Source organism: Dermacentor albipictus, chromosome 2 (genome assembly GCF_038994185.2).
Source record: "Dermacentor albipictus isolate Rhodes 1998 colony chromosome 2, USDA_Dalb.pri_finalv2, whole genome shotgun sequence".
Lineage (NCBI taxonomy): Eukaryota > Metazoa > Arthropoda > Arachnida > Ixodida > Ixodidae > Dermacentor > Dermacentor albipictus.
This window is the reverse complement of record NC_091822.1, coordinates 197,077,974-197,090,617: the sequence shown is the minus strand read 5'-3', so window position 1 is coordinate 197,090,617 and position 12,644 is coordinate 197,077,974. Positions and strand designations below refer to the sequence as shown.

The following is a 12,644-nucleotide window of genomic DNA, read 5'->3' as shown; positions in this document are numbered from 1 at the left end:
TTGGGAGGAATTAGTAGGTAGGTTTGGACGGACGTCTCACCGATATCAGAGGCTAGCTGGCTCTTGCCATTTCTGGGACGTTTCAGCTCCGGAGTGGTAGATCGCTTGGCGGCCTTAGGCGGCGGGCTTCCATTTGGAGATTTTTTTTCTGATGGTTTGGCTGGCACTGCGACTTCGGCTTCGGTTGCGGCTGCGACTGCGACCCCGGCTGTGACTCGTCTGGCGAAGCACGGCTCCGTAGCACGGCAAACCGGTTGGAAGTGGCGATGGAAGTGTCTGCGTCTTGTAGCTTATAGTGACTCTTGTATCCTGTTGACGGGGACGGTGTGTCCTCCGTGGCAATTCAGGGAAATCTGACGTATACTGGAAGGGCTTCGTGTTGCGTATCCGTCGGCTACGGTGCTTGGATGCCCGCGAACGCGCCGCGCGGTCCGCTTCTTTTCTTGATGGGCAGTCTTTCGAAGTCGGCGAATGTTCCCCGCCGCAATTATGGCAGTAGGGGGGGCACTCATGGGGGGAGGGGGGCGGAGGTATGCTTTGCGTTTGCGCACTGGGAAATGTTCTACTGCATTGATGGCACATGCAATACGTCGAACGATTTGGGCATACGTCGGTGGCGTGACCGAGCGTGAAGCAGTGCGAGCACAGCGAACTTCTGTGTCGAAATGGGTAGAGGCGCTGGACAACGCGACAAATAAGGGCAGATCTGGGTAAACGTACGTGGGCCTTCCACCGTCACCATCACGGTGTTGGTCTAGCCTATTCGGCTAATTGTCAGGAGTTTCGCTCGTTCTACTTCCGCAATACTCTGCAGCTCTCCGTCGGAGATCGAGGCGCGCGTATTCCATCTATGACGCCGCGTGCGTTCATAGGATCAGCGACCACGTAGGTGTTTGCCTCGTAAGCTGCATCGCTGATAGTGATGCTCTTTAGTTCCGCGAGCTTGTCGGCAGCAGGGGCGCGATCGGAGATATTTTGTTCGATACGCGTTCTGTTCAGTTGCTGCGACGTCACAAAGTTGCAGCATGCAAAATTTGTGACAGCGGGGCGGAGAGAGCAGCCAATCAGGAAGCGGTGACCTCCCTGGAAGTTTACTTCGTCGTTTGTCGTCTGCTTGCAAACAGTATACTACAAAGCCAAATGTTTCTCGTCTTCCAATTGAATGAAATCTTTGTCTAAAAGAATGTATTTTTTCTTTTCAAGCCCAAACACGTTTTCAAATAGCAGTACGTGTGACTACTGCAATTTATAACTATTAGGTTCTTTGCGTCGTCCCTAGGTGGTGTCGCGCACAGCGAAAAGTAAAAAGAAAAAAAAAAACGACGGGAAGAGTGGCGCACTTTTCAAGAGGCAGCGACAACATCCCAGTGGCTCGCTGGCACCGATGATGTTGTCGATTTCTCTGTGCAACCAATGAATTATTTGTTTCGAGAAAGAAAAACGACGCCGGAATTCACTTTCTGTCATTTCTTCAAACGCGTTTCGCAAACGTGCCAGTCTGCAGCCGAAAAGGCCGCCTGTTGGATCCAATCCAATCCACCAGACGCGCCATGCGAAGCCGTATGATCGCTCCAAACTTCTCAACTACCGTCGCGTTCGGACGAAATGCTCGGTGGGCGGATGATTGACAGGAGCGTGTCGTCATTTTGACGTCACCAAAAACGGGGCGGCGCCCCGCGGCTGGCGACGTCGGCGCGGAGTAGGCCAATCGCGCGCGCCGGTAACCGAACGAACGCGCCGAACAACCATCTCCGATCGCACCCCTGATCTACGATAGGTGTCAACGGCCACCAGGTTTTGTGCGGTGCGGATTTTGAAGTATGTGTCACTGCGTTCCACTGTGTTGAGTCCTGCCGCCGAGCGGATAGCGTTGCCGAGGGTAACGACGTCAATTGCGGCAAGGTTCAGGCATGGCGTGAATTTAACAATCACAGTGTTGACTTGTTGCTGGCGCGGCGTTGTCCCTACGGTGCGCCAGTGGCCGAGTGTCGTAGCGGACGCCGCTGCTTGGCCGATTTCTGTGCTTCAGAAGCCCGCGAACACGCGTGGCGTCGGTGGTGTCGAGGTACGACGTTTTTAGATCGCTAAAAAACGCTGGTCGAGGTCAACGTTGGTCGAGGTGGCGTCCAGCCAAGGACTAGGCTTAGTGGCCGACAGCCGGCTAAGCCGGCCGGCCAAGTTCCTCCATTAATTGCGCACAAACGATGAAAAGTTCGTCTCACCGGAAGGTGGACCTTGAGACGTCTTCCTAGCACAAGTTTGGAGTCCTATTAGCCCCGAGAATTAGGAGTGGCGCCCTCTCGCGAGTGACGTCACGGCCAGGACGCCGCTCCCTCCGGCTCGCTCGGCTACCGCGCGCGCTCGTTCCCTTCGTGTATGCTTGGGGGATGGGTGGCTCGAGCCGTACGTATTGAAGAATACGTCGGCTTCTTTCAGCTGCCATACCTTAACCACAGTTTCTTCTTCAAAAGCGTGTGTCGAGAAACTTTGCGGCTTGGATATCGCAAGCTAAGTAGCGTTAAAGGGGTCTACTAGGTTTTGCAATGCATATATGCGCCGTGTCTATCGGTAAATTTTGACTAAAAAAAGAATATCTGCAAATTCAACGCGCGAAGTCGCGCGAAGTTGTGTATGATGCTTCACTAAACATTTAACATTCCTTTAGTATTTAGCTATGAGAGGCATTGCATTTTACGTGGAAGAAAAATTTGGTAATTGGCGTCAACATGTTATCTGATTTTAGAAAGACACTGCTCAGCGAAGCTCTCATCATGATTCCTATTACTCTGGTGTGTTGTTCTATTCAAATATGGCCATTCATTAATGCGTAAAAAAATAGTTAGGCGCGCATTTCTTATGAAAAAAAAATGGCTGTGGCTTAGCTAAGGTTAAGCCCAGGATGCGAAGCATACAAGCCTTTATTTTAACGTGACAGCGTTAAGGAGCTCGTGTCGCAGAAAAGCCGGTGTCGTCGGCGTCGGCTCAGGCGTGCGGCGCTTGCTCAGGCGCACAGTTCGTTGTCGTGCCGAACGCTGCGTTGCTCGACGCTCACCGCGTCCGATGCGGGGGGCGACGCCGCGAGCGACGGCGCGAGTTGGAGCGCCGTTTCTCCGCTGTCGTGACGTCACGGTGTCACGTGGTATTCAAGGCGACACCGCCGCGCCTGAGGAGCTGGGTTGAGCTCTCGTAATATGCTTCGCATAAAAGTTTGCTGCTACTTTCATCCCCCTCTGAAACAGGCCTCCAAAAAAACGAATTGCTCATGGTTGCTAACACGACGGCGCGTCATGTAGAGTATTTACATAGTTAATTCACAAACACCATAGTAGCAATCACCTGAGAGAAAAGTTTCGTTGTTAAGATCGAGAGCCACTCAATTGAAAGTGATGAAATGTTTCATAGTGGCCCTCAGTAGCCTTTATCGACAATATGGCACACCCCTGATCACGTAACGGTAGCAATCGACTGTCCGTATGGCGAGGCACGCTATGTTCGCGAAACCCATCAGTTCACTACAACTTCGAATTAAAACCATAAAGCATGTTTTTTACAGCGCCAACTGGAATGGCTAAAGTATTCTCGAGCTACTACACCACAGCTTAGGTTTCCTGTATACAAAAGGAAAATTCAAGCACCTTCTGTCTCACCATGTCTCGATCCAGCGTTATTCAATTATACAAACGGATATTCGCTTCGTCGGTACATAAAAGAGAACCTTGCAGGCAAATTAAGTTTGCTCCAATCCAATCGCAAACATTCATAAAGAAAGCACCACAAGCCTTGCATATACTTTCACTTGATTTCTGACCCTCCACCGGGGGAATTTCGATATCTTCAATATGTCCCATAATACTAATCATTGAGGCTTCGACTTCTTTCTGGCTGCAGCGATGCGGTCCAGCAGGCATACTTCACCAAAAAAATTGGGCCGAGCAGCCTGTGTCAGTTCGCCAAACAGATTCGTCATGTATATTCCTCAAGCAGCAAGCACCAGTAAATTTCTCAAGTGAGTTTGATTTGATTTAATAACTTCCATTTACACACACACATGTACAGAGGAGTGGTAAGTGGAGGTGGATGAAGGAAAGAAGTCGCACAGACGCGGCTTGAGGTAACCTCACCCCCTAAGGTACAATATGGCTGAACACATCAAGCGCCATATAAATTACATTTATATAGTGGCCATAAAACATTGCAGTTATACAATATATGAAAGAACAGTCAAATATTTCCACAATAACAATGCAAAACACACTGCGGCATTGAAATAAATAAATGATATACACTAGGTAACATATACAAAAAAAGAGGAACATATATAACATACATTATTAATCATTAACAAACGCGCTCTAAAGAGGTGAGTTGAACGTGTAGCACGGAAAAGGGAATATATATTGGTACATTCCTATTTGTACTCTGTAAATAGCTGTAAGCATTCATTAACTTTACTTCAAGTTTCCGCCGCTTAAAAAAAATGAACACATGAAGAACCGCCTAATGTTGACAAGCAGTTAAAGAAGCAAGTGAGACGTGTAGAATCTAAGCTCCAGTATTAGTTAAGTCCCCGTGCTACTGCCGAGCGTTTCTGTGAGGAAATGCAAAAATTCGATATTATACCATGAACTACTCGTCGTGAGCAAACCTGTTTTAGCGGAATAAAATCAACGTAACTGCTGTAGAAGTCATATATAGCCAGCTTTGTGACATACTTGTTGCACCGCGGCAGGTATGGTATCATAATTGGATTCCTATAGGCTATCCTTTTGCGATTGTCTATCCGCGTATGAAAAACCCGCAATGGGCTGGTCTGCGTCGCTTCGGCTGGCTCTGTAGCGTTGCCTTCGAGAGGTGCATTGTTGTCTAAGAAATTAGCTCTTTGAATAAATGTTCGCATAGGAAGACGTCGTAAAAATATATTTGAGACGACCGCCATAAGTATACAAGCAGAGAGAACGAGGGCTAACAAACGAAAACACCGCAGAAAGCGCCCGGACAACGCCCGAACTGTAGCAGACGACAGGCGCGAGTCCGTGCCCTGACGTCACGCGAGCGGCGCTCGCTCGTGTTCGTTCTCGGGGCTAATAGAAGAAGGTTCCGTTGATAGGGTGAAAACTTCGAAGAGCAGATGTGGAGCTGCGCAGGGCGACGTGCCATCTCGACGAGATAGTAGCAGGATTTAGGTCTGGGTATTGGTGTTTGCACTCCCATAGCGTGTGGGGGAGTGTTGCTGAGTGAGTTTTACAATTCTTGCACGTGTGGCTTGGGTAGATGTCGGTGTATATGATGTGATAGCGTGTGAGGGAGGGGTATGTATTTGTCTGTAACAGGCGAAGGGAGGTTGCCTGTGCTCTGTTTAACTTGCGGTGAGGGGTGGGAAAGGTTCTTATTTCGAGGTAAAATGACTTCACAAGGTCGTTGTACCTTGTAAGGAGGTCGCGTCCTGCGGGTGCACCTGCACCGTCTCCGGCACGGTTGACTAGTCCTCGTGCTACGGAGTGTGTAACCTCGTTGAGGTTGGTGAGGAGGTACGGGTGGACGTCGCCGGCGTGTGCTGGGACCAGACGAGGGTGATTTGATTTTCAGACGAATGCGGGGCTTGTAAGATACGGAGTGATTGTTGAGAAATACGACCCTTCATGTAGTTGTTGATTGCTGTGCGAGAATCGTTCAGTATGGTGTGACAGGCTGGGTCAAGACTGGCCAGGGCGATGGCCACTTCCTCGGCCGTCTCGACATTTTGGGTAACGATGCTGACAACATATCGGAGCAAGCCGCCTGCTGCGGTAACCGCCGGAAAGCGACGTCCATCTTGGCATTCAACTGCGTCGACGAAGGTGACGTCCGCGATGTTGGCATAAGCTTTGATCGGGAAGGTAGCTCGTGCCTTCCTGCGTTCTTTGTTGTGATCTTAGTGCATGTTTTGGGGAATAGGGTCGGCGTGTATCCATTGCTGAATGGCGCGTGGTATTGGGTGTTTGCCTCCATGTTGGCGGTGATAGGTGATATCAAGTTTGGTTAGAATGCTGTGACAGCGGAGTCCCGTGCCTTGAAGTTAATTTTCTACGACGTCAATGGCGTCTTGTAGCGCAGTTTCGATTTGGCCGTCACTGCACTTTGCAGGCCAGGCTATAATGTCGTCGTTCAATGCCGTCGAGTTTTTGTAGTTCTTGTGCTGATCCGAGCATAACCAGCTAGATTAAACAGTATTTGGGAAATGACAGAGCCTTGCGGTGTGCCCATGCTGCTGAAGGCGAGTTCCTCCGATAAAATGTCTCCGACCGAGAGGAAGGCCTTCCGATTGGATAGAAAGTCTCTTAAGTAAGTGCGTTCTCCGAGGTTGAGCAAAGAGATGCGTTCGAGGATAGTGGAGTGCAGTGGCGTAGCTAGGTCGTCTGGCACCCGGGGCCCATAGGTCTTCTGTCACCCCCCTCCCCGGGTGTAGCCGGCGGAAAGAGGGGTGTCTTCAGACGTATATGACACCCCCCCCCCCCCCCCTAACTGGCCCCTTGCACCCGGGGCCCACGGCCCCCCGGCCCCCCCCCCTGTTGCTACGCCACTGGTGGAGTGCCTGATATGTTATCGAAGGTGCGCTCAAGGTCGAGGTGAGCGCAAAATCTTTTTTTTTTTTTGAACACGCGCAGACAAATATTCAGGACGCTGTACAATTATTGGTGTTGAGCAGGTACTGAGCACCATAGAGGTTCCTACAAAAAATTTTGTAGGAAACTCTATGCTGGTGAGACGCGTTCGTGGCGCCACCAACTCATTGCACGTTTCGTGCACGTTTCCAACCAGACGCCATAGAGTTTCCTACAAAAATGCCAGACGCCAACAAAAAGGCAAGCCAGAACTAGCGCATGGAACCAATACAAGCCAGCTATAGCCGTCAAGCAAACCGAAATTGCTATCAAGCGGATATTGCGGATATATCCTGTCAGTGGGCCGGTTCGTGGGTGGGAGCGGTTATATTTTTGCCTACACACACCTTGTTGCTTTCGACTTATTTGCTCATAAACTCCTCATGCCGGTAAGTAAGAAAGTTGTTTTACGTATTACTGTACTGAGTGAGCCTTCTTCCACGCTAAAAATTTCTTACTTCCATAGTATTAAGTAGTAACGTGGGAGTCATTTTCTACCTTGATTGATATTGTGTGCTGAACATATCTCGCGCCGTAGTTCGTTAGTTTGTTCATGGAGAGCCAGTAAAATATGTTATTTGACACGTCGTCTTCGTTATTTTTCAAAACGCATCTTGGCGTGTCACCTTTATTTGCTGCCGGACTGCCAGCCTTCATCGGCCGTCTGTATAAACAAGTGCTGCAAGATCTTGCCTTCGCGAAGTGTTTTCAAAGTTGGCTGTACCACTGAAGCGTGATATGTACATCGGATCAAGTGACCCGTGAGGAGGACAAAGCTGGGGTGCGGTTGACTGAATAAGCGATTACTCATTCTGCCTAGGGCTGCGTGCTAGCGTTGCGCGTCTCCGTCGCAAGCATTCTGGCCGTGACTGAGCACCTGGAAGCAAGTACTAGAATCAGTACAGTTAGCTTATCATCGCGGGCGGCATTAGTGTCTCAGACGTTGGAAAATATGGATATAGAATGGTGGATGAAGAATTGCACGGTGCGTACTACTTGCCTCATACCTGTCCGATTTCTGTGCAGGAACGCTTGAATTAGTATCTGTAGCGAGAAAGCTACCCTTGGAGACGTGAAGGGTTCGCGTGACAATTGTGAAGCATGTTCTCATTCGCTGCTGATTATTGATTACATATGGCTAGGCCATCAAGTAGTCTAGCGTTCATTTTCCATCTATATGACCATATGTATGACATGGTAAATAATTGGAAGTGTGCTACTTCAATGGAAGCACTTCTTTCTGGGATTGACTGATGTGTTGTCTAGCTCACTTATTCGCACATAATACAAGGCGTAAATGGATCTGAGAGCTTAATTCGCCGTCTTCGATCTTTGAAGTCATATTGTAATTGTGCATTTAGCTGTCATTCGTGCGGCTGTGGCAATAGTAAAGTTGATGATTATTTGCTTGTATTGTTGCCAGCATTTCATTCCCCTCCCTTTCTCCTTTTTTTACCCGTACATTAGCAGCGCTTGGCAAATATTTTACGTTTGAGCCATTATAGTGCATTATTACAGCAGTATGTGTGTGTTAACATTTTCTAACACAAGTGTCCATGCAGTTTCAGCCATTGTAAACACCACTGTGTAATATACTTGGCCTATTACATCCTACTACAGGCCTACCACTCCCAATTCACAAATGGGTCAGCAGGATCAGTGGGCAATATGGTCATTCTTCCTATCAAGTCTCAGTACAGGGGCCCAGCTCCAAAGAGCAGTAAGTACCACCCTAATCATCATTCACTGCTGGGGAATTTTAAAGGGACCCTCAAACAGTATTGATGTCTGTGCATGAACACATTAATTTGATAGGTGAGATCCTTGTGAACATCAAGGGTCACAATTAAATGCCCTATGTAAGCCTTGGGAAAACACCAGGAAGGCAGAAGATGGAAATTCACGACGATGAGCAAAACGAGAACAAGGTAAAAGCAGGAGCCAACATTTTAGCACACAATGCAGATTGTGTGCTGCAGCCGCTCTCTATATGCATGCATTTGTGCATATGTGTGAAGAAAGGAGTGGAATAATGAATTTCAACAAAAGAAATGTTGCGCTCAGCAGAAGACCTCTAACGTGCATAGAAAAATAAGGGTAAGAAAGAATGCTTCTGAGGCTACAGTACATTGGCAACAGCTGCTGGTCGTATGCAGAGGACTTTTGCTCTTGCTCTGACACATTTAGGTGCAGCAGTATCTTCTTTTGGCAGGAGAAGGAAACATGCTTGGATTCATCATGCAAGAAAAGTTGACGCGTGCAGACAGGACACAAGAGAAGTGTCCTGTCTGCACGTCTCAGCTTTTCTTGCATAATGAATCCTTACCAACTAGCTCAGCTTTCTGCCATTCTAAACACGCTTGGTGCTCACATGCACCCATAACTGCCAACGCCCAAATTTTCGCAGGTATGGTAAGTTTGCTACTTCACTAATGTTTCTTCAACTTTCTGAAAAAAATTCTGTTCGTAAAGAAGTCGCTTGTGGGTCTATGACCATACCCTTAGAATTCTCATTGTGAAAGGACAGCAAAAGGGTACCTGGTTCAAGTAAGCTATTCAGACTAGTTGCTGTAGCACAAAAATTTGGCATCATCAGAATCGCTGAAAAAGTCAGTCATCTAAAAACAAACTGTTGCCTGTCAGTCTCTGCTAATTAGTGTGCTAGGTCTGCAGGTAAACCATCGTTTATGAGTGCATGTGTATCACACAAAAGGTGTGTGCTCGGGTCAAAATCCCGGCGTCGTGTCCGAGGGATTTTTCAGAATGTTAGAGTTCGCAGGTCGGCTATTATCTGCACTTGCTGCACTGTGCCTTGCCAAGATTGCACTCGCCATTTTTGCTCAAGGATTGTGGTGAACAATCACTAGTCTCTTGGCACTACAAATGTGTGCCAGGTCAATGAAGTGAGAACACACTGTGGAAAGCATTGCAGTGAACTTTGATGCCACCATCACAAGTGTAACAAGAAATAATGCTCCGATAAAAGATGTGGGAACACACTCAGTTCAAAGCAACCTGAAATAGATAACACTTCTAGGCGACATTGTTTCCAAGGAGGTGGGACGAAGCCATGGCCATGTGGAATACAGGTTGAGTAACACTGCGTCTTGGGACAGGTAATTTCTAACCGCTTGCCACTCTTTCAATTCAATGTGCCACCATAAAATTTTTATGGAAGAGCTTCCTGTGAAAAGTACTCTTTATGTCTGAAACTCTGAATGGTTCTTTTATGTACAACTAAAATTGTTTCAGGGACTTTTGAAGGCAAACCTTGCCTGCACCCAACGCAGTTGTTTTTTGTGATCACTTATTTTTCTAATTTGCCAGACTGGCCTGGATTTTGCATATGTGTTTGTCATTAAGAGTGTTTGGCATTGGGCTAGTTGATTAAATATGATATAGAAATTCATGATTTTCTGTTTCAGATAAGTTTCTGTTCTGATTCAGTTTGTAGTTTATGCCCTTTTGTGTTGTCATTTTCTGCTTGCCTTTTGTTGACTATTGCATCCTGGCATTTTTATTGATTTATTGATGAATCTTTACATAGAAAAGTACTGTCTCAAAGGCCTATGCAGTTGAGTGGGGTAAAGAAAAGGAGTTAACAAAAGATGCTCAATTCCCACCTCTTGTGCAAAGTCACAGAGGGACTGAAGCGTTGCACGAGCTTGACTATTGCTGTTTGGTAATGCCCAGCATTTAAAAGTCTTAATCCGTGGCTTGAGGTACTTGTGTCATACTGTGTCTTTTGTTAATAAGTTTGGTACTCTGCTAGATTATTTATTAATTAATTTATTTATTTATTTATTTGACGTACCTTAGATGCCTGTAGGGCATTTTGTAAGGGGGGCGTCAAAATCCAGTGCATACAGAAACAGTATCAAGAACAGTGTCAAACAGTGTCAAAAACAGTTCATACACAATGAGACTAAGCAATAAAAGGAAAACAAAGTACACTACATGGTAATGTATTGTATATGGTATGGTGAAGCAGAAAGCAAAAGCCCATAAGGTTCAGGAAAAATACTGACCTCCGCTTTAAAGACTTGTAGTAACAGCATATGATGCATGCTAGAATTGACCATTACTGATACTTTTGTGATGTTACTGAAAGCTGAGCCAAGCCTCAACCACCTTATAACTACTGTGTAGTAATGATTTTTTATTCAGAACATATCAGTACCATCGTCTATACAAAACAAATTATTTATTTAACCTGTAAATGTTTGTGTTTCTTTCATTGTTTTTCACGAAAGAAAAGTGCTTACAAAAGTTATGTGATTATTCTTTTTCAGCTGATGAGACAGACATCATTGATGAAGCACTCTATTATTTCAAAGCCAATGTTTTCTTTCGAACATATGAAATAAAGGTGAGTACATAAATTGCTCCACACTGGGCACAATTCTATTATCAGACATCTGTAAAGAACCTGCCATAACCCCTGATAGCATCTCTGCTTCCAAACTGCTTGTAGAGATTGCATTTCATAGATTGATGCTTATTTTTGCAGGTAGCAATTACTCTTTCAATTGAATTGAAGGGAAAAATGTAAATGCATTTATTTGTGCCCATAGCAGCTTATGAGCTGCATTGTGATTTCCTATTTATGGAAAGCTTTATGTAGTAGAAAGTGCAGTGTGGCAGTTCAGTATGTGTATCAAGCATGAAGAATTTCTGGCATGCCTTTATAACATTGAGTGAGATCGAAAGGCGCTGTAACATTTGTTAAATGTGTGGAATCTGTCTCTATGTATTAAAGGGCCCAAAATATTTTCAAGCAAAAGCTTTCTTTTTTTATATGACGTATATGAGTAAAGCTATTGGCAACCAAATGTTTCCCCTTCCACACTGTCATGGCCTTTTCTTCCTTTTTGTTGTGCCAACTTTGCTGAAAGTGCACTGCCATGTCAACATGGAATGATGTAGTTCATGCTCCACCCATCACTGTGCTGAGCTTTGACACCAACTGCACCGTCCAGTCTCGAAGGCCATAGTAGTGATAAAGTGGTATCAGTGTCCAACACTAGACAGCACCACTGCCCTATAACTGATAAAAATCTATCTTCCAGATGGAACTGCATAGTTCTGACATGAAAAATTTGACACTGACAGCAGCACATGTGTAGCATGTAGTGATGCAGAACTATCGATAGTGCTATTGATACTATCAATAGTAAAAAAATTATCAATAGTAATATCGATAGCGTAAAATCAACCGCACAAACTTATTGGAGCATGAACTTGGTTCCCCGAGTGCGGGCTACGTGGTGATGGTGGTAACCATGGCAGGACTGCTTGTTATTGCAGTCTGCCCGTCGCATAGCTCTGTAGATGTGCCCTACATACAGTTGCTGGTTAAAGTGTTTGTCACTAGTGTCCTTGTTGTGCTGGCAACAGCGACCCGAGACGCACCATTTGGCACGCGTGCTTCTGAGCTGAATTCAAGTGGAATTATTGCTTCAGCATAATTACACTTGCTAAGTTTCAATGTCAGTGCTTGAACCGAATCGAAGCTGCATATACATAAAAGCAAGGATTGAGCACATTGCCCTTGACACAGCAATTGTACACTATAATTTGTTCCACAGCACACCACTCCAGAGCTCTATACAAGTCTGCTCACGAATGTGTATAAGTACATACAAGGACGTTGCTTGCCCGACTGAAGCCATGTCCACATGTAAATGGTACTGGGGTTCAGCTTGCTGAATTGAAATCCAGGCAGACAACAGTTGAAAGCGAAACCATCGCGAACCATTTTAGCCTCCAGCGTCATGCGATGATTTCGCAAAGCCTGGCTTACCTGTAACAATGCAGCATTACATGCGAGACATGCTCGCATTTTTCTTACTTTCCTGATGTGCAGGAATGCAGTGCTGGTGATCTTGGCATCGCTAAGAACACCCTAGATACCGGCGATGACCTCGTGTGGCTTCACTAGCATGGCGGAAGTTTGCAGACACATGCCGACGATCTCCAGTTTTTTGTCGGTTCTTTGTTTTG

The 12,644-nt window shown here is 46.3% G+C and overlaps 1 protein-coding gene across 1 annotated transcript in view; it reads left to right on the top strand.

Annotated features, from left to right (window-relative positions):
• The window catches only part of LOC135898570 (actin-related protein 2/3 complex subunit 3-B-like), a 90,720-nt gene that overhangs the window by 66,229 nt on the left and 11,847 nt on the right, over positions 1-12,644 (top strand). The window contains exons 5-6 of the mRNA XM_065427606.2: positions 8,262-8,361; positions 10,934-11,010. Coding sequence (XP_065283678.1) covers positions 8,262-8,361; positions 10,934-11,010 — 177 coding nt within the window. The remainder of the gene's footprint in view (positions 1-8,261; positions 8,362-10,933; positions 11,011-12,644) is intronic.